Source organism: Typopeltis vanoorti, chromosome 6, assembly GCF_054136105.1.
Source record: "Typopeltis vanoorti isolate ZY-2024b chromosome 6, IOZ_Tvanoo_1.0, whole genome shotgun sequence".
Lineage (NCBI taxonomy): Eukaryota > Metazoa > Arthropoda > Arachnida > Uropygi > Thelyphonidae > Typopeltis > Typopeltis vanoorti.
In genome coordinates, this window is record NC_143554.1 from 51472502 (window position 1) to 51495226 (window position 22725).

Below are 22725 nucleotides of genomic sequence, written 5' to 3' on the forward strand. Positions count from 1 at the left end.
TAACCACAACTACACCAATGCCATCTACCGCTCGTCATCACCACTAGTGTTTTCACAGACAATCACAAACATCCATGTCCACAACGGGATTCGAACTTGCAGCCATTTGGCTGAAGAGCGGATACGCTAACCACTCGGCCAACCAGGCCGGCTAAAAAAAAGGCTTAAAGAATATTTTTTTCAGTAGAGTAGACTCGAACTTCACGGTCAACTGCCATAGATTTCAAACGCCACTTTTACTGAGCTACACAAGTTTCTAAGATGTGATAGGTAGGAATGGAAATCAGAGTCAGGATCAGGGAAACGGGAGGGGTCAGATTGTAGAGAGAGAGAGAGAGGTGCGGTTTAGCAGCTAGAATAGAGAATGTTGATGCTGGTAGAATGGCCTCAAAACACAGGGATTGTTATATCTGTACACAAATCTAAGGAGCATTCAAAACAAGAGATGAGTTGGTTGCATTGATTGAGTCAGTATGCCCAAAAATAATTGAAATAAGTGAAACTTGGTTGTCTGAGGAGGAGGATGTCATATCGGGAATAGAAATGGAAGGATATATAATTTTCCAGAAGGATAGATATGTGAAAATAGAAGGGGGGATTGCTGCTAATGACTGTAGAAGACCTGTGTCCACAACATGTGGAAGTTGATAGTGCATGCACAGAATTTGAATCTTTGTTGGGTGAAGTTGAAATAAATAGGCCAACAGAGCTGAGAAGATGACTATAGGCCAGTGAATGCAAACAATACAGATTGTGAGATGTTTAGGCAAATTACTTGGGCATGTAAAATTAAGGGGATACTGATGGTGGACTTTAATTACAGAGATATAAAATGGAAGGAGGAGAAGTGTATGGGAACAAGGAAAGTGAGTTTGTTGAATTTATGGGAGATAAATATCTTAAGTAGCATGTGACTAAAGCAACTAGAGGTTTGAATGGTTTGGATTTGGTGATAACATCACAAGATGTAGTTGTTAATGAGGTGATGACACTGCTGTTGATTGGTAAGAGATCAGTGATCATGAGGTACTTGGACGGAAAGTGAGAAAACAAGAAAAGGTCACTGCTAAAAATGAACACATGTGGAAGTATAAAGCTTGTAATTATGGAGAGCAGAGCTCTATAGTCAACTAGCATCAATACAATGGATAGAAGAGCTGTCCAGAAAAAATGTTGACAGTGCATGGGAATTCATAAAGCAGCATCTGACACAAGCAATGTATAACTGCATTAGAGAAAGTAATGTATAACTAAATGTATAAACGTAAAGGGTTAAGTGAGTAAATAGAGTGAGAGTGAAATGGATGAATAGTGAAATCAAGCAAGCTGTGATGGAAAAGAAAATGGTATGGAGGAGGTACAAGACAGTTGGTGGCGATCGGATCCATGATGAGTATAAAGTACAGGCTAGACAAGTGACGAGCATGGTAAAGAAAGAAAAGGTGCAGAATGAGAGGATATTGGCTGGTTAACTACCAAGGTTAACTCTGCTATACGGCAAGCAAGAGAAAGAAAAATAATGGAAGGTTGACACTGGTGGATAGTCATGATAGCAGAATAAATTGGAATTGGACGAGCACTTTATCACAGTATAACATACTGCTGTAAATGAGTGCAATATATAGAAGGGAGGCAAGTATTAGGAGAATCTGAAGTGAAAGGATCGGAGGTGTATAAGGTGTTCGTTTAGCACCTTTAGCACTTTAACGCTGTGGGAATGGATGACATATCACCAAGTATTCATAAGGAATGTGCACTGCAGTTGGCTATGCCCTTGACCTGGTTATTTAATGAAAGTCTTGTAGTGTGGAAATTGTAGTGTATTGGAGTGGAAAGAAGGCTAAATAATACCACTCCACAAGCATGGTTCTAGGACAGAAGTTTCCAATTATAGACCAGTCTGTATAACTGCAGTTGTGGTCAAGGTGTTGGAGAGATTGGTTAAGAATAGAATATAGGTTGATGAATATAGCATTCTTTATGACAGTCAGCATGGATTGTGTAAAGGTTAGGTCTCTTTTAGCAATTTACTTGCATTTTATAAGGTAATGGGTGTGTTAGATAAGGGAGAATCATATACAGTGCTATTCTTGGACTTTGCAAAAGTGTTTGATAGATTAATGATAAATTGGTAAACAAGCTGCAGAGGATGGGAATAGATAGCATATTGGTTAGATGGATCCTTATGGTACACCACTGGTTACCTTAAAATGATTGCCAGTAGAATGAAGTTTAGAGAGGAAAAAAGAAAAAATATTTCATCCTATCACACCAGAAACAGCACTGAGATGAAATATTTTTTCTTTTTTTTTTCTTTTCCAACAAAACTGGGGATGGCAATTTCTTTGCATTTCTGAATGCAAAGAAAAGTTGGGCACAGATCGAAAAGTATGAAAATGGAATTTTTGTGCAGTAAAAAGATATTTACTAGAAATAGCACATGAGGGAGGGGATACAGATTAGGGACTGTTGTATTTGTTTAGGCATAGTCACATTACTGAGTGATCACTTTGTGAATATGTATCACTCACTGCCAATTATTTTGAATGTACAAGAGAATGTACAAGATAACTGGCAGTGCCCCTGAGCACAATGTTTAATTTAAATTTCAGGTCTTGCAAGATCACAAGGGATCTTGCCAGATAAATTACGCTCCATGATGAGAGAGAGAGCTTGCAAACTATAGACCATTAGTTGTAACAAGAATATATCATCTCTATCATCTTCTGTCAGCTATCCAATGCAAAATATTTTTCATCCATATTCTTGATCTTTTTGAAACTCTTGTACATAAAATGCATGTTTAAATTACAGATTTCTTCTTTAATCCCAGTAACTATCCTTGCATCTTTTCAATGATTATCCTATTCAGAAATCAAGACCTAAGAAACTACATTAGGCATTTCTTGATCATCATACTCATTTGTTTTGGTGATGCTTGTACAATTTATGATCATAATTTCATTTCTAATACTTGCCCATTTGTAGTGCTGGCACCCGATGCCACACACATTAAGAGCTAGTTTCCCTGATTTTGCACTTCCAATCTATCATGAATAACATTTTCTCCAAAAAATTTATTTCCAAACTTATTCAAGAAAAATCCATCAGTCATATACAAGTTGTTTCATCCATCAAATTCACGCATTTACAAACTACACCATTTTCTTGAACAAAGTTGGATGATGGAATAATGAGGATTTCATTTCTGTATTCAGCACAAACAATTGTATTAAAATAACCTTTTTCCAAATAAAAATTCAGTCCTGCATAGTGTAATCACATTTTAATTTCTGAGTTAAAAAAAGTATTGTACATCATATGCAGATTTAATCTATTTTAGATGTGAAGCAAGACTTTGGTTAGTTCAGATGAAATGATGTATATTGGGAAGGTAGCATGTGATGTCTCATGTTTCAGATAGCTCAGAGTATAAATATATGCATTGTAACATTAAGTAATCAATGTATTAAATGATTATACAATTTAGGAACTTTAAAAGGGACAAATCTGAGTATTCAAAATTAGAACATTATTCATCAATAAAGAGGCATTACTCTGTCAATATCGTACATGATGATGTATGACCTGCAATTTCTGTGAGGAATTTTTATGATTTGTCTTCCTCATTCATTATTATTTGTTCTTCAGTCACCAATTTTGCATTTACGAGGGTGGTCTGAAAAGTTCTCGGCCTTACAATGAAAAAACCAATTTATAATTTCAATATTATTTTTATTTTTCAACGTAATCTTCCTTAAGACTAATACATTTCTTCTGATGCTCCAGCGCCATTATCCTGTACCTGTAGTGGTTCTCAGCAAGATCTACAAAATACCCCTCTACAACTGCAATCACCTCTTGATTTGAAGAAAAATGCTGATCAGCGAGGAAGAGTTTTAGTTTTGGGAAAAGATAGAAGTCAGAGGGAGCTAAATCTGGGAATAGGGTGAATGTTCCAACAATTCACAGTGCAGATCTGTTAATTTTCCCATTGCCAAAACACCTTTGTGGGAAGGTGCATTGTCCTGATGAAAGATGATTTTTTTCCTTCTGCAAACTGGGTCTTTTCTCATGAATTTTTTCATCTAGTCTGATTAAAAGATTGGAATAATATTCTACGGTTATTGTTTTATCCCTTTTAAGATAATTAATAAACAAAATGCCTTTCGCATCCCAAAACACCGATACCATGACCTTTCCTGTTCATTGAACCGACTTTGTCTTCTTTGGCACAGAACAACCGGCTTCTGTCCACTGTTTTGACTGCTGTTTGGATTCTGGTGTGTAACGGTGAATCCAAGTCTCATCCATAGTAATAAATTGATGCACAAAATCAGTTTTATTCTTGTTAAAATGCTCCAAGCACAGTTCAGAGATTTTCATGCGAGTGCATTTTTGACCTGCTATGAGCAAGTGCAACACCCATCTTGTGCAAAGCTTTTTAGTACTCAATTCTTCATGGAAAATACATCCTACATGTTCTTCTGAAATGCCTATAGTCTCAGCAATTTCATGCACTTTGACTCACTGGTCATCCAATACCATGTCGTGCACTCGATCAATGATTTCTGGTATTGTTACACTTTTTGGATGTCCTTCACGTGGATCATCTTCAAGGCTGGTACGGCCACATTTAAACTCGGCAGCCCATTTCTTAATTGTTGAAAATGAAGGAGAAGGGTGCCCATAAACTTTTATGGACTTCGAATGAATTTCTTTTGCCATTAAACCTTCTTTTTGAAGGAATATTATAACTGCAAGATACTCAATTTTATCCATTTCAAGAGATACAGATAACACTTTTGCTTTAGACAGCTGTATATATAAAAAAAAACTACTTGATAGAATGACTGGCAATTTCACATGGATGCTTATGACAGATGTACCAACTTAGGAAAAAAAAATTTTTGCTGATAGTGTTGCCATCTATGTTCGAGAACTTTTCAGACCACTCCTGTTAAATGTTAATAAATTTTTACATTCACCTGATTCCTTTTTATGAAATATTGGCAATAGGGTAGAATTATAACAAAATAGTTTATTACAAAGAATACAGAACAAAAGTTTATTTTTTATCATTTATTTATTTCTTATGGTAACCTTCACAAAAGAGATTATTCAACTTACTGAACATTAGTATCATGGTTGATTCTCGTAGATAGGCTTATACGTTGGTTAAGCATTTCTAAATAACTTAGGGAATTGAAACAACGTAGATCCGAATATAAATTAAATAATACTTTAATAGATATCTCTGATATTTCGGCAATGTCTCATTGCCATTTTCTATAGGAACTTACAAAAGGCAGGAGCACAACAAGCTCTAACAATATAGTAACTGGAAATGAAGATATGAAGCTATCTTTCTCCTAGAAGTCCTGATGGTGCCCTCTGGTGGGCTAAGTAGGCATTCTTGGCCGTTGGGCTGAAGGTCTGCTGATGTATGCCTCCCAAATCTGGGGCAGTCGCATACAACCAAATTTGTTGAGGTTTGGAGAGTTTCTTAGGGCAGAGGCTGCAAGGGACCTGGTCCCTTGCAGTTGTAAACTGTCGTACTTTGTCCAAACAGGCAGGACAGCGAATATCAGAATTTCTGAACACAAGGACTACATCCGGTTTTACAAATATAGCCATTCTGGTCTTGCAGACCATGCTCTGGATACTCGCCACAGAATACGGTGGAAGAAAGCAAAAATAATACACCGGAGCAAATATAAATTCGAAAGATTATTTGTGGAATCAGCCTCTGCCCTAAGAAACTCTCAAAACCTCAACAAATTTGGTTGTATGCGACTGCCCCAGATTTGGGAGGCATACATCAGCAGACCTTCAGCCCAACGGCCAAGAATGCCTACTTAGCCCACCAGAGGGCACCATCAGGACTTCTAGGAGAAAGATAGCTTCATATCTTCATTTCCAGTTACTATATTGTTAGAGCTTGTTGTGCTCCTGCCTTTTGTAAGTTCCTATAGAAAATGGCAATGAGACATTGCCGAAATATCGGAGATATCTATTAAAGTATTATTTAATTTATATTCGGATCTACGTTGTTTCAATTCCCTAAGTTATTTAGAAAAGTATCATGGTTGAATAAGAGTACAGATTTGACAAGATGAACTTAGCTTAGCTTTATAACCAAGACAATAAGGTTATCTATCGGCTTGGTTATAAACTAAATTATACTTGACAAGAAATTATATTCTGATTTGAATTCTTTACTCAAGCATGAGTGTATCTAGGCTAAAGTATTAGCTGGCCAATCTGAAAAACTCATCTGCATGGTTAGCCTAGTGGTTATGCGCTTCGCAACCATATGCCTAGGGTGGAGTGTCCCGGGTTCGATTCCCATCGACGACGTGAGGAGCTTAAGGGTCTTCCTCAGCCATAGCCAAGTTAGCGAGTCTTGGGTGGGAAAGCGGGGTTTTCCCCTCCACCAGTTTATCTGGGGTTTTTCATCCCACAAGCAGGCAAACTGGCCTGAACACACAGGTTACAGTCATAGGATATAATACGGCAAGGAAGGCAACGGGAAACCACCTTGCTCATAATCATTTCCCTAGCCATATGGCTGAGGGAATAGAATAGAACAGACAAACTCAGCCAAAACCAAAGAAATGGTTATGCATCAAGGCCAATGCATCACTTCCCAATGTCAGGTCAAAGATCCATGTGATTTTATGTATAGAGGGCAAGCAAGTGTGAGAGAGAGAGAGAGAGAACATACATATGAAAAGGAAAACTTTTTTTTTTCAACATATTTATAAAAATATTTCTAAACCTTTTTGATTCATTTGAATTATAATACTTTCAAATTTTCATTCAGCTATTGGTGAATGAACCTAAAATAAGGGTGTGTTATCAATAAAAATCCCTGAAAATATCCTTACCTCACTTATTCCAACAGCCTTTGCAGTGCATATACTATCTGGAACAGCCATACCAACTTCACTATTCCTAAATTTATGCCCTCTAAAAGAAAATATGCTGATTTATAATAATAAGCTAATTGTAATTACATTTTCAATTCTACACACACACACACACTATTATTATTACCCTAAAACCCCATTGAGTCAAAGACTCATCTAGGAGGTCCCTTTGTCATACACAGAACTCATCGTACCACACCCTAAACCCATTCAAATTCTCTGCAGACACCACATTCTCAGGAAAGGCATTCCAATCATTCACAATTCTGCATGCAAAAACCTGCTTCTCACACCCTTGTTCACATCCTCCTTATACAGCTTCCAGGAATGACATCTTGTTCTCCTCTGATCTCCCACCTTTTTATGAAAATACTCTTCAAAATTGATCATATAACTCATTACCAACTTGTATATCTCTATCATATCACCTCTCTTCCTCCCATCCAAAAGACTTTGTAAATTGCAGCTTCTCAATCTTTCCTCATATTCAACATTCCAGAGATCAGAAACTATCACCTCTGGACCTTTTATAATGTCTCTTCATCCTTTTGAAAACTAGTTAACCAAATCTGTGCATAGTAGTCCCTCTGTGGCCTAATCGGAGCCTTATAATACAATGGAACAAGAATCTCCTTAACTCTACAAGTTAGATTGTCCTCTGCATGATTCCCAGAATTTGTTGTGTTATCCTCACAATTTTGGCAATGTATCCTCTAAATTTTAGGCCCTTATCCACCATCATCCCAAGATCTATTTCCTTCACCTCTAACAACATATCCTCAACCAAGCATAAACTCTAATCCCATCTTTGTTTCCAAAATTTTAAAACCTTATATCTTGTGACATTGAACTGATATCCTCACTCCCATGCCCATTCATTCAACCAATTCAAGTCTTCTTGTAAGGCCACAACATCTGCTCTACTCCTCATAGTTCATCCCAACTTTGCGTCATCTGTAAACAACTAAATATGCCCATCCTAATCTTCCCCAATATCATTACCATACAGGTTAAATAGCAATGGGCATAAAACAGACAATGAGGTGCACCACTAGTGACTTTCATCTTCTAGTATATTGCTCCCCCATAACCAACTTGCAGATACCTATCAGATAACTTATCTATGATCCAATGCACTAGCCTAATATCCAACCCTATCTGCTCTAGTTTGACTATCAACTTATCATGTGGTAATCTATTAAAAACCTTTGCAAAATTGGCTAATCCTAATGATGAAAACCAAAGTCACAAAGTCTGCTTGGAAAAATCTACTAACATCTTCCGTTGCAATGATGAACTAGAGAAAAAAATCGTGGAATCTAGAGAAATCATCTTCAATTCTGTTCATCTGAATAATAACTTGAGCTACAACCTCCCAGATTGTCATTCAGCTGTAATCATGTACTGGCGTTCACGAGATGCTACTAGCACGCACTTTCCCAACAATTATGTATAGAGACTCTCTATGATATTCATAGTTTATTTAAGCTTCAGTGTTTTAGTGTTTTTTCTTTCTTTTATAATGTCACCTGATGAAGGCTGTTACAAGTCGAAACTAGTCGTGTTTTTTTATATTAAAACCTTTTTACTTAAATCTCGGTTCTAGTGATTCAATTCTTTGTAAAAAAAAAAAAATATATATATATATATATACACACACACACACACACACACATAAAAACACACAGACCACACACACAAAATTACAGGAGAAATGTAATAAAATTACTAAGGTGACTGAGGTACTAAAATGTTCATTAGGACCAAAATTCAGATATGGATAAATAAGAATAACAATAAGGTAAATAACTAAATAAATATGCTATTCTCCATAGAGAATAGCATATTTATTTAGTTATTTACTCTCTCTTTATAATAAATAGACCATTTAGCTGAACAAAGGAAATGTCCACAACATGATTCTTGAAACAGTTATGCTTCATGCTATGAATACCACCAAAGGAATAAAACAAATTGACTATTAATTTGCAGGACTTCGAATCAATATCTTCAGAACAAAAAAATATACTTATAATTGAACAAAGCATGCTATGATCAGGTAGTTGTAGAAAAAATTTAAATTGTAACTGAAAAAAAAAAAAAAGTAACTGATGTCCTCTACTAATAAAGAACTAATATCCTGGTGCTCTAGGACCAGATAAAAGGAAGTTTATTCAAAGATTTTAGGATAGAACACAACTTAATATGACCTCTCACCCACATCTTTGGTAAATTAATAGAAACCATACTTATTGAGGTTAGGATAATGCTTCATAGCTAATAGTGATCCTATGAACAGTCTCGTGGCATTGCAGCAACTCTCCTATATATCATAATAGTTGTTTTCCATTTAATCCTATGTGATGGGTATCTGGAGAGATGGTTCTCAACCTTTTATGCTTCATGCACCCCCCTAGAAATGTGTATGTAACTGGTATACCACTTGTATAGATAGAGAGATAAAACTATATTTATAGTATAATAATGGGAATAAAATAAAACATACACACACACACACACACACACACACACATTAAATTTTGTATTCATAAATTACATATATCGATAAACACAAGAGTGACATAAACATTATAAATATTTTACTGGGTAATCAGTGAGATGGTTGTGCTTGTTTGCGATTGCACAGTTCATCAATGGTTGGGGTTATCTTGCTAATGTAAAGTCGCAAGTCATCATCAACATCCAGTCTGTTCCTATATTTATTTTTTAAAGCAGTTAAAGATGAAAAACCAGTTTCACATAAACAAGTTGTTGTGAAAGGTCACAAATATTTGACTGCAATTTTTGACAAAGTTGGATATTCCTTCTCCATCCAAAAATTAATCAATGGCTTTTTGGAATGAATGCTTTTTAAACTATTTGTCACAAGATATCGCAATCAACTCTTCTTTATTGGACAATGGATGCTTTACATTTTTCCAAATCAAATGTGAAGAGGTCTCGAATCCATTCCTGTATTTTTCATCAGGGAGTGGAAAATACTGCCTTATAGGAGTTTTAAGAGTGCTTAAGCGAATGATCATTTGTTGTCTGATGTCTTAAAAGTCTGCAATCATCTGCTCATTTTCTTTAAGAAATGAATCTAGTTGCTAAATTGGTCACAGCTGTTCTTTTTAATTCCATTTTCGTAGAGAAAAGAAAATTTTTTTAACATGGCCCTTGTTTTCTTCTCAACACAGAACATATCGATATTGTCTCCTTGTAATAATAAGTTACAAACATTCATTTTTTCAAAAATATCAGCTAAATATGCTAACTAAAAGCTATTCTTAGTCTTGAAGTCTCAAAGAAAGTCGAAATTCATGGTCCATGAAAAAAAGGCGTACTTCATTGTGGAGTTCAAATAAATGGCAAGAACATTTCCTCATGACAACCAACGTACTTCTGTGTGAAACAGCAATCTCTTATGCAGGCTACCCATTTCTTCACAGATAATTAAAAAAAGTTGAGACTTCAATGATCGGGTTTTGATAAAATTAACCACTTGTGCACTTTCATCCAGAATTCTTTTTCAATCATCAGGAAGAAATTTAGCTATCAATGCTTCACAGTGAAGACAACAATGAGTGAACTTACATTCTGGTGCAACTTGTTTCATACAACCCGCTAGTCCTGCAATATAACCAGTCATTGCTTTTGCTCCATCAGTACATGCAGAAATACAATTTTTCCATTCAAGGTTGTTTTAAGCAAAAATTGAATCAATCATATTAAAAATATCCTCACCTATAGTAGAAGTTTTGAGAGGTTTAGAAAATAAAATTTCTTCAAATATTGCATCCTGGAATTTTCCATGCACAAAAACAAGTAACTGAGCTAGCCCAGCTATGTCTGTTGACTCATCCACTTGTATAACAAACCACAGGCTACATTGAATAGCTTGAATGAGTTGGCCCTTAATATTACAGGCTATATCTTTAATTCTACTGGAAACTGTGTCATTTGACAAAGGAATGGTTCTGACAAGGTTTGCTTCTTTTTGACCAAACATACAAGAAGCTATTTCTTCTGCTGCTGGTAGAATGAGTGACTTGCCTATTGTGTGAACCATTCCAGTTTTGGCAATTTGAAGGCTTACTTTGTAATATGCTTTAAGTGCACTTTCATTTTCTTCTACACCCAAAAAATGCTTAATTACAGTTTGTCTACTACTCAAGTCTTCCAAAAGACGTTCAAAATAGCTTAAAGGCTTATTTTTTAAATGCTCATGTTTTGTTTCAAAGTGATGCTGTAAAAGAAATGGTTTCATAGAATTTGGTGACAGAACTTAAGAGCAAACAATGCACTGTGGATTTGGTTCTACTAATTTCCTGTCCATGTAAAGCCAAGCTGAAAATATGATTCATGATATTTAAGTTTTTTAATTTTTTTTATCACTTGACTGTTTAACATTTAATGTTCTTTTAGTTATTGTTGAATCCACCTCTTTACTCACATGGGGTGATGGCATAGTCATAGATGTAGAAGAAATCGGCTCCACATTACTTTTCTTCTTAATTATCCATTTATCCATGTTTCAAGGCAATTTAGAAACATATTCATTTAACTTCACAGTAAACTGAAGACTAAAAATAACTTTAAGCATAGTAAGTGAAATAAATCACAACAAATACATAGAGCAGTAAGAAGGCACATTCACTCACTTAGAATGGATGTTTTGACTGGGCGATCAGCTGTTCGGGTAGGTTCAGCTCTCAGGTAGGGGAGGTAGGGAGGATTGGCAAATGTATAGACATGAAATACAGTGCTGCACTTTATCACTCAGCTCTCAGAAATTAATCAGTATCAGTGTTGCCAACTTAGTGACTTTGTTACTAGATCTAGTGACTTTTGAGCTCTCATGGCGTACAATGTATCCACAAGGGATACGCATACACCACATTGAGAACCCCTAATCTAGAGCATGGTTTGCCAGTGCTGCCCTGTCACAATGATGGTATAAAATATGGTTTTATTAAGTCTACTTAATACTGGCATAAGTAGACTTATATATTGATTCTTATATATCATGCTATTACAGGAAACTGACAACATCGACTAGATAATAACTAATAACTAAAAATTTTAAATTATTACTTGCTATTTTTCCAAAGTTAAATTGGCATCCTGAAGGATTAATGCACTGGTATCAAACACGTTTAATACTGTGTTTAATACCAGTGTATTAATCCTTTTTTTTTTTTTTTCTGTTCACCCTGGTTCTCCACTGAAAACAACGGGAGGGAGCTTGTTTAACCAGGAGGTACCCCAGCTGGCATGAAATTCTGTCACGTTGTACCATAATTTTATATTGTGGTTTAAGCCAATAAGAATACAATTTGTTCGGCTAAATCCCAAATTGCCAGCGCATCCTCATTCGTTCAGTATCCAGGTAGATACCTAACAAGGTGCACCACGAGAAGGTAAGGATTGGACATTAGGTCAGTTCTCTAATCCTTTAAAGGCTACGTGGAGGTCTTTTCTCAGTTATACAGCTCTGATCCTTAAGCATGATGACAGCACAGTGGTAAAAAACACTCAACAGAAATGCAATCAGGAATACACATCCATAGTTGAAGTAGAAAAAGCTTCAAAGACTGAAATAAGGAAAGGCAGCAGGAGTAGATGATATTCGACCAGAAATGCTGAAGTATGGTGGTATAAAAGTCACAGTGGCTCTACTGTATAGTTCAGAAAGCCTGGACAGAGGGACGAATTCCCGATGATTGGAGTAGAGCTCTCATAGTACCCATATATAAAAAGGGAAATAAAACTGAATGTGAGAATTACAGAGGTATTTCCATAGTAAGTGTTCCTGGTAAGATTTATGCAAGTATACTTTAAAAATGGTTGAGAAGGATTGTGGAAGGGAAGTGAAGCTTGGTGAAGAACAAGCCGGATTCTGGGCAAATAGAGGCTGTCAGATTTTCACTTTAAGACAAATAGTTGAGAAATCATGGGAATGTAACAAAGATCTGTATTTAAGTTTTGTAGATCTGGAAAAAGATATGACAAGGTGCCAAGAGAAAAGCTATTCAAAACACTACAGTTGTATGGTGTCAATGGGACATTATATCAAGCAATACTCAGTCTTTATTTGAGTTGTAAGTCAGCAGTTAGAATTGAAGGAAGTACAGGAAAATAGTTTAATGGTAAATCTGCTGTCAGACAAGGATGTACATTATCCTCTCTGTAATTCATTATCTATATGGATCACATTATGAAGGAAAGTGGTATTAAACTGGATATCAAAATTTGAAATGTTAATCGCAGCTCTTTACTTTATGTGGATGATGTTATGGTTTAAATAAATCAGGTACAAGTCTGCAAAAATTCCCTGGCTAAATTGAATAATTGTTGTAATAGATATGGTATGGAGGTCAGCAATAACACAGGGACAATGAAAATAGGCAAAAGCATTAAAAATATCAACTGCATTGTTAATGGAGAACCTATAGAACAAGTAAAACATTTCAGCTACTTAGGCATGATTTTCAGTGGAGATGGTAAATTAAATATGGAAATAGACAACACAATCAACAAAGCTGATATCAACTGAATACATTTAAGTGGAAGAAGAGAAATTAGTCAAAACACTAAATTATCTGTATACAAGACAGTGTTCAAACCAATTTTAACTTATGGATCTGAGAGTCAGGTCAGAAGTAACACACTTGACCAAAGACTAGAGACAGCAGACATGAGGCTCCTGAGAAAGATTAGAGGAATGAACAGATGGCATCAATGGCAATATCAGATTAAAAACAAGGATATTAGGAAGGAAGTTGACATTGTCAGCATCCAGGAATGCGTTAGCAGAGCTAATCTCAGGTGGTATGGTCACTTAAACAGAATGGGAGAGGAAAGATTAGCAAAACAAGTGTTCTCTGCCAGGTTGGCAAGAAAAAGACCCAGAGGAAGACCAAAACATAGGTGGATTGATACAGTCAAAAGTGCCTTAGAAGACAGAAATATAAGATCTGATAATGTTGGAGTCTTGATCGCTAACAGATTGATTTAGAGGAAAATTGTAGATATGAAGTTAGTGGTGATGTAAGTTTTTCATGTGATACTATCATATCCTGTACACCCATGGAGGGTAGACATCAGGAATTTGATAATGATGTATTATTCCCTGAATATGCCAATCAAGCTTTTGCAAGATACAGAACGTAATAATTAAAATTTTTTAGTTATTATCATCTAGTTACATATCAAGCAGAAGGATGACAGTTGCTAGTTTGCATGTGTTCTTTAAAGTATGGAAATTATATTTATGAAGAACTTTGGCTATCTTTTCTGATATATCCCAGATAAGAAATGGGAATAATCTTGTTTTGATCTTGTGTGTCAGGTAAGGAAGAGATAGGGTGTGTAGTATTTTGTCTATTTTATAGGGATTACAGCCATTAACTAAAATGACATAGCAAAGTTGAGAGGCAACAGCTGTGTCATTAGAAGAAATATTCTTGGTTCTCTATATGTGTGTTTTGATGATATGAGGATAAATGATAGTATGAACTGCTTATTTAAATGTATTTTCCAATGTGTAAATTCTAATCTGTATATTTCCTGTCAACAGAGAAGATAATGAAGTATTTGAAAGATATGTAACTAATGTCTAGGAAGGTAAGACAACTGTTAGTTTCCTTTTCTACTGTGAAAAGAATCTAATATCACCTGTCCATGGGAAAAAATAGAAAACACATCATTTGTAAACTTGGTATGGATACTTAGACATGATTATCACTCATGTTTTTATTGCAAGGAAGAAACAAGCATCTAGGGATATTTAAATAACCTTTTATTAAATTATTAATTGATATTTTTTGCAAGGTCCACCAATGCATATTCACGGTCACAAGGATATGATGTGTACATGCATGCAGATAATCAGAGGAATTCAAACACAGAGTAGATTCAAAACAGCAAAATCCTAATCTCCTTGTGAACTCTTAAGTTTGCATTTACCAAACTGGCATGGATTGTGTACTAAAACACTTCCATGTCAGACTGGAAATGTATCACAGAAAAGGGGAAGTAGCTACCAGAATAAATAGTGATCAATTTGTCTTTGGTTCAACTCAAGAAAGAGGCCATTAGTACCCTCATCCTTGGCCAGCCACAACTATGAATAAACTCCATAAGAACTATATAGCCAATAAATTATGACAGAAATAAAACAAGTCATCCATAACTTCTTGTCTCATATTACCAATAATATCTACCCAGACACAACGGAAATCCTAAAAGATACAAAACTTTCAAAGAGGAATCCATCTCATTTAAAATGTGCCGCACTGAAGATACAAACCAAACAAGAATATCACTATCACCAAAGCAGAAAATGCTAAGTTAATCCGTGATTAATCTGAATATGATCAAAGATCCTACATAGAAATTGATCTGCTTTTCATTTAAACGACTGCAATTTTATCTATGCACAAAAAAATGGTGCTTCTAAAGTTACTACATAATGTTAAATCCCACCTGCTGAAAACTATTCAAAAACTTAAACAACATAATTCGTGTACCCCCCCCCCACCCCTTTCTGGATTTATGGATTGCAAAAGACAGATAAATCAAACACCCCCTGTGAGCCCTCAATCAACAGTTGGTTTTTCCCCCTTCTCTCCATTCAAAAACTTAAACAACATAATTCGTGTACCCCCCCCACCCCTTTCTGGATTTATGGATTGCAAAAGACAGATAAATCAAACATCCCCTGTGAGCCCTCAATCAACAGTTGGTTTTTCCCCCTTCTCTCCATTCAAAAACTGTGCATCTCAAATCTTACTTGAAAAACAATCCTCAAAGATACATTCATCAGTCAATTTGATACAGTCTCTATTCCCATAAAATAAACCACAGAATTTAAGAGATTCTCTTTCCTCCTGATATATCTATCTTATTCATCTTTACTGTTGCCCTTGTTATTTTAGTTTGCATGGAAAAAACCTACAAACAGAAACAAGAGAGAGAGAAATAAGTTAGACACAGTACTTAACCTATAGAAAATAAGAAAACAAATATGTTGTACTGAAACCAAGTATATCATCAGTGTAGAACAAACAAGCTATGGGCTCCATCCTTTTCCAGTCGTTTCATAGAAGAACTTGAAAGCATTACATCAGACTCCACTCCACTCAAATCCTCAATATGGTGCAGGTTAAGGACACATTCTTCATTTGTCTGGATATGTTATAACTGTTTTTGGCACACATGAGCAGCCAATATCCTAGGCTTTGTTTTAACATTAAAAAATTATACCAGTTATGCTCCAATTGATGCATATCCTTAATGGAAACCTATCCACAATGATAGGTACATTCATCTTTCACATATCACTCCTCCCAACATTATAGCATTAATAAAACTTCAACCACATCTATGACATGGCATTTTTTCCCACCTAATGGCTTCTTCCTCAAAACAAACCTCTACATTTTCTTCCCAAACCACAAAACCTTTATCAAAATCCAGACTGTAAAATAATCCATTGCTATCCAGGGCACTTTAGAGAAAATCATAGGTGTTCTTTAAAGATATCATATTCAAACCTCCTTCAAATATACCAAATATTGGTTACCTATCAGTTCACCAAAAAATCCTCTCCAATATCTAAATCAAATTGGCATCGGCATTATCCCTTGCTTTGGCAAATTGACATACTTTGAACAAACTGGAAGAACAGTTAATATTTAAACAACTTCTACTGTACATGATATGTCTGAATATGACCAACATCTACTCTACAAGGAAGAAATAGATGCTGGACATATTATGATTCTGGAATTGCAGACCAAGCTATTGACACAGATCACTGGATTCTGTGGAGAAAAGTCTAACTACCATGCACACACACACATTGCTCGAAAAGAAGTCAATAGATACCCCCCCCCCCGGGGACAAAGTGCATCGTGCCATGTAATCAGTCATGTGTTTGTAGCCAGTATAAATTGGAGGAATATGATGATTCCGAATCAGTGCAACTGTGTCTGGATGAAATGGCTCCAAGAAGGGAAGTGACAGAGATTGAAAGAGGCATTGATTGCGTAGGATGCCATGTTGCAGACCTATCTGTTTGACAAACTGTTGAAAAATTGGATCATCTTAGGTCAACAATTGGTGATAGCATCCTGAGATGGAAGCAGAGAGTGGATGACCCACCAAACTCACTGCACATGACTGTAGGGTACTAAGATGGTTAATATGTAAAAACTGCTATTTGTCAGTCAACACACTGAATGTGAAGTTCCAGGCATTGACTGGAACACAAATCTTTACAAAAACACTCAGAAAGAGGCTCAAAACATGCGTTTCCATGGTAGAACTGCAATATGTAAGCCACATTACTCGAACCAACACGCAGCATCTTCGGTAATGCAAAAGAGCATGTACCATGGGACATGGAAGCTCGGAAAGTTGTGTAATGAAACAACGAATCATGCTATATCCTCTACTAAGTAAATGGATGAGCGTGGATGTGAGCTGATACCAATGTCTGGTAAATGTTTCTTACCAGCGTAACCCCAACTACAAAATTCGGAGGTGGCGATGCGATGGTGTGGTCCTGTTTTTTCCTGATTTGGCCTCGGACCTCTGTTTGTGGTGCCATGAACAATGAACTTTGACAGGTATCTGAAAATTCTGGACAATGCAATGTTTCCTACTCTGTGGCTTTTCTATGGAATAACCACTTATCACTATCATACACTTGTGGGAAGTATGCCCTGTAGGATTGCTGCAGTCATCACAGTGAAAGGAAGTCCTACATCTCATTAAGGTGGGTGCCATGGCTGTTTGTTCCTCACACTATAGTTTCCATTGACTTCTTCCCAAGCAGTGTATAATCATCATCATCATCATAATCAAATTCTTGATATTATTCAACTAATTCTGTTGTCTATTTCAATATATAAATTGTCATCTTCACTTAGAATTGTGCATAAATAGCAGAAATATTTTACGTTCTCTATTCAGGATACAGCTGATGTTTTCATTGTTTCTGCCTATTTTCATTGCCTTTGTCTTTTTATTGCTGATTTTCACATTGAATAACTGTTCGTTTCACATTGAACAGTTATTCGATTTAGTCAAGAAATCTCACACGCTTGTGCTAGATTTATTTACAAGTATAACAGTATCTGTACAAAACAAGCTGAGATTAACATCACCAACTTTGATATTAGGTGTAAAAACCACTTTCCTTCATAATGTAATCCATATAGATAATGAATAACAGTGGAGATAATGTGCAACCTTATCGCACACGTAAATTAACATCCAACCATCTTCCTGCAACTCCTTCAATTCTAGATGCTGACTTACAACTTAAGTAGAGACTACATATTGCTCGATATAATGTCCCATTTACACCACATAACTGTATCATTTTGGTTGAATCAATTAATATTTTCTTCAGGGTTTGACAATTAATCTGCAAGGTTTGATTCTTGTTTTCAATCACTTTCATAATTTCCTGAATAATGATTATGTATTTCTGTCTCAAAAAATTCCTTCATTTCTTCTTTAGTTGACCTTCTGTGGGACCATAAGTACAAATAAGTCTCATTGTCCAGTTCTCCATTCTGATATTTGCTCACGTCACTCGACTCGATATTGCACACATTCAAGAAGATTATCCTCATAGTTATTGTTGAATAATTCTTTTCCCTGATTGTTTTTGTCTGAATATAATATTCTGTGTTAGTTGCTTAAAGTTCTCACCTGTTTTTGTCCTCTTTATTCCAGTTCCACCTATTATGTGAATCTGGTACTTATCAAATTCTTCTACTCATTCCGTTTCTTTTCCATTGATGGTTCATTATGTTGATGGTGCAAATCTCAAACTCTGCTGTTATTGAGAAAGGATATGTTCTGGTCTTTGTTCCAGTAGCTAACTTTTTGCTGATCATTCTAGTTCCTTGATGAAAACAACAGAGACCCCTATTAATCCTCGGCTAGCATGAAATTCTGCCATGGTTTTGCACTATGGTTTAAGCCAATAAGAATACAATTTGATCGGTGAAATCCCCAATTGCCAGGTCATCCAAATTTGTTCAGGATCAAAGTAGATACTAACAGGTTGCATCATGAGAAGGTGAGACTTGACATTAAATCAGAAGCCATGGTCAGTTCTTGATATTACAAGATTATGTGGAAGTCTCCTGCCAGTTATTCAGTTCTGACTCTTAAGCAAACCCATGTAAAATTTATATTTGAATTGCAAGACCCAGTTAATCTTCATCTGGTGAATCATACTTCATATAAAATGAAGTATGATTTTACATATGAGTTTACTCTAAATAAAGGTTTGATAGGTTTTTCCCCTTAACTGTTTGTTTTTTGTTTAATGAATTTTACATAATAAAGCAAGAGAAATTTGTTTACAATTTTCTACTGCTTCAGTTTAAGTTTACCACTTTAAGTGGCATAACAAAATTTACAGTGTTTTCCTTCAAACATATCAATGCTTAACACGTTCATTGCCAAGCTGAAAATTGGAATTTTGTGTGGTGGCCAAATTTTTTTTACTTGATAGCAACGTCCACGCGATAACGCGTGATCGGCCGTTTGGTGAGAACTCGCATCATGCGATATCGCGTGATTGGCAATGAACGTGTTAAGAACTAACTGAAAATATATGTCATTAAAGATTCATAAATTTGGTATTTATGAATTTTTATACAATTCTTTGAAGGTGCATTCATGACATGATACAATCGTGGGAGGGAAAATGCAGGTGGTAAGTAAGGATACCTAGCTTACACAACTTATGTATCATAATAAAACCTTACGTGAGCAAATGTGTGGCATCTTTGGCAACTTTGTAGAGTTTGCGAGAGGCATATTCCATGAAGTTGAGCAGAGTCTGTCTAACATCACTGCTAACTTCCATCTGATCTCCATGGGCCCAAGTTTCGACATAAACAACAGATACACGAGTATTAACTGTACGAAAATACTATGCAAATAAAAATGAAATTTATCATTATTATTATTAACATCAGACCTCCATATATTTAGCACTAAAAGTACACAGTAAGTAGGTTTTAAAAATGGTGTATATATATATATATATATATATATATATATTTGTAATTTACTCTACTTGTATATATAAGGGAAAAAAATTTTTTTTTGGCTATAACAAAATAATCAGCCAAAAATAAATGTAAAAACCAACAGAAAATATGATAGCTATACTTGAATTGTATATTTATAAATATTATGTATACGTGATGAGAATAATAAACTTTGTATTGTATTGGAAATCTGCACAGAGTGAGGGACAATGTATTTTAAAATACTATATTAGAAAACAATGATGAAGGAGAATACTATATTTAGTTGGTAAATTTGAAATACTCAAAGGTATAAAATTTGGAAGAGGCTTATCTCCTTTGATTACAATACTGTTTCCCATTGTAAATATGGGCAAAAAAGTTATAAATTTATCGAAAATTATATATTAAAAACTTGTCTATATTATATACAAAAATGTGTCTACCACGTTAGTTCACACTTCACCCATGCAAAACAGATGAAACTCAGAAAACAAAAACAGCAACTCAAGACAAATGACAATGTTCAATTGGATTGGTTGATACAATAACCAATCACAGCCTCTAGGTGTTATTATCTCAGAGCTCACCCTGCCTTGCCTTCTGAGCAGTTTAAAACTACTAGAATACTAAGAATTTGACCTGCTGCACCATCTTTACATCTTTTCAAAGGGCTCAAAGGTGTACGTATTTTGAACACACACACACACACACACACACACACACACACACACACACACACACACACACACACACACACACACACACACACACACACACACAGGCTATTAACACGTGATGCAATGTTTACACATTAAAAAGTGTCCTCTTCATGAAGCATTAGTCTGGAAACAATTATGGAATTCTTTAATGGGAATAAATGCAAAAATATAATATTGGTGATATTGCTGTTCAATGGATGAGCACTGCACACCTAGCACACCCAGAATATTTGTCCCTGATGTGTGTGTGTGTGTGTGTGTGTGTAACATATATGTATATATAATACACACACACACACACACACACACGAAAATACTACACAAAAAAATGCAATCTATTATTATTATTAACATCAGACCTCCATATACACTATCCACCAATAATTGTCTGGACACTTTAGCAATTTACAACTGATACTAACAGGCATACCCTAATATTGGGTATATCCACCTTTGGCTTTGATAATCTCCTGCACCCTTTAAGGGAGGCTTGCCACCAATGTGCAGTAGACATCAGGTGGAATTTGTCTCCATTCCTCCATCAAAGCAGCACTGAGTTAGCGACAGATTGAGGACCTCAAATGCCATTCCAATTTGTCCCACAGGTGTTCGATGGGGTTGAGGTCAGGACTCTGTGCAAGCCAGGGCAGTTGTTTAACACCCTTCTCTTCATACCATTCTATAACAGCTGAAGCTTTGTGGCATGGGGTATTGTCATCTTTATAGAAACAGGACTCCATTCCATAAAAACTCCACAATATAGGCAGCACCTGAATATCCAGAATATCAAGGTATTGAGCTGCCTTCATGGAACTACAGGCAACGACCAGTGATCCCACTCCAAACCAGCTGAATGCATCCTACACCATTATTCCTCCACCACTGGGCACTTTACTGTGGGTACAACACCGGAATTTACTGTGGTAACAAGCATTCATCAGGTTGCCTCCACACCCTGCCATCAGACTGGGAACAGTTGAACCTTGATTCATCGCTCCAGAGTACCATTCGTCCAGTTCACATGCTCTTTGCACCAGGCCAGGGAAGCCACCTTGTTCATTGTTGCGATGTTCGGCTTGTGTGCTGCTGCTCTTCCGTGGAAACCCAGTAAATGGAGTTCTTTTTCATACTGTATTAGTTCTCACCATGGTGCTAATACTGCTCTGGAACTCATCAGAGATGGTCTGTGCCAGTTGTAGCCGGTTTCTATGTGCCACCTGTTTTAACACCCTGCTGTCGCTGTCAGTCAATTCCGGCAGCTGCCCTTTCCTGCATTAGTGATGCCAGAACATCTCCATTTGTTGATCACATCATCAACCGTTGATTTTGGAAGCTCCAGTTGAGTGCTAATAGCATGTATGGATTAGCGCTCAATTAATGACACCTCTCTCGAAGTCACTGAGCTCACATCATGTTGCCATACCACCTGTTTTAACTGCTGCAATGAAATACTGCTTCTTACTATCTGTACATCAGCTTTCGTTATTGACAAACCTGGAATGTTTCATAACTTCAAATAACAGGGGTGTCTGGACAATTATTGGTAGATAATGTATTTAGCACTGAAAGTACACAGTAAATAAATGTTAAAAATTACGCACACACACACACATACTATATATATAAAATACACACACACACCTTAACAGAAAAATAAATACAGAAATCTCTTGATTATCATGGTTCATATTGAAGTAATTTGCTTTATATACTGATATCAAGTCTTGATAAACATGGTCTAAAATTCAGTCAAATGTAGACTGCAAGAGCTGATTTAAAATAATGTGCATGAAATCAGCTTGCAAAATGAATAATGGGTGTGTGCATATATGCACATGTTATTGAAACAACTTCTGTTTGTTTCAGCAAGTGGAGCAAATTGTGCAAATGATTTTGTTGGTATCCCCAGCAAGTGGATAATGCTATTGAAGAACTAACAAACATTGGAAAAGAGCTTCATTAAAATAAAATGGACACCATGAGTTGTCTTCCTGAAGTGAACTG

At 35.9% G+C, this 22725-nt stretch overlaps 1 protein-coding gene across 1 annotated transcript in view; it reads right to left on the reverse strand.

The window, feature by feature from the left end:
• The window catches only part of LOC150105449 (disintegrin and metalloproteinase domain-containing protein 11-like), a 602139-nt gene that overhangs the window by 392524 nt on the left and 186890 nt on the right, over positions 1-22725 (reverse strand). The window contains exons 11-12 of the mRNA XM_090393967.1: positions 19733-19899; positions 6891-6972 (exon numbers count right to left, since the gene is read on the reverse strand). Coding sequence (XP_090250093.1) covers positions 6891-6972; positions 19733-19899 — 249 coding nt within the window. The remainder of the gene's footprint in view (positions 1-6890; positions 6973-19732; positions 19900-22725) is intronic.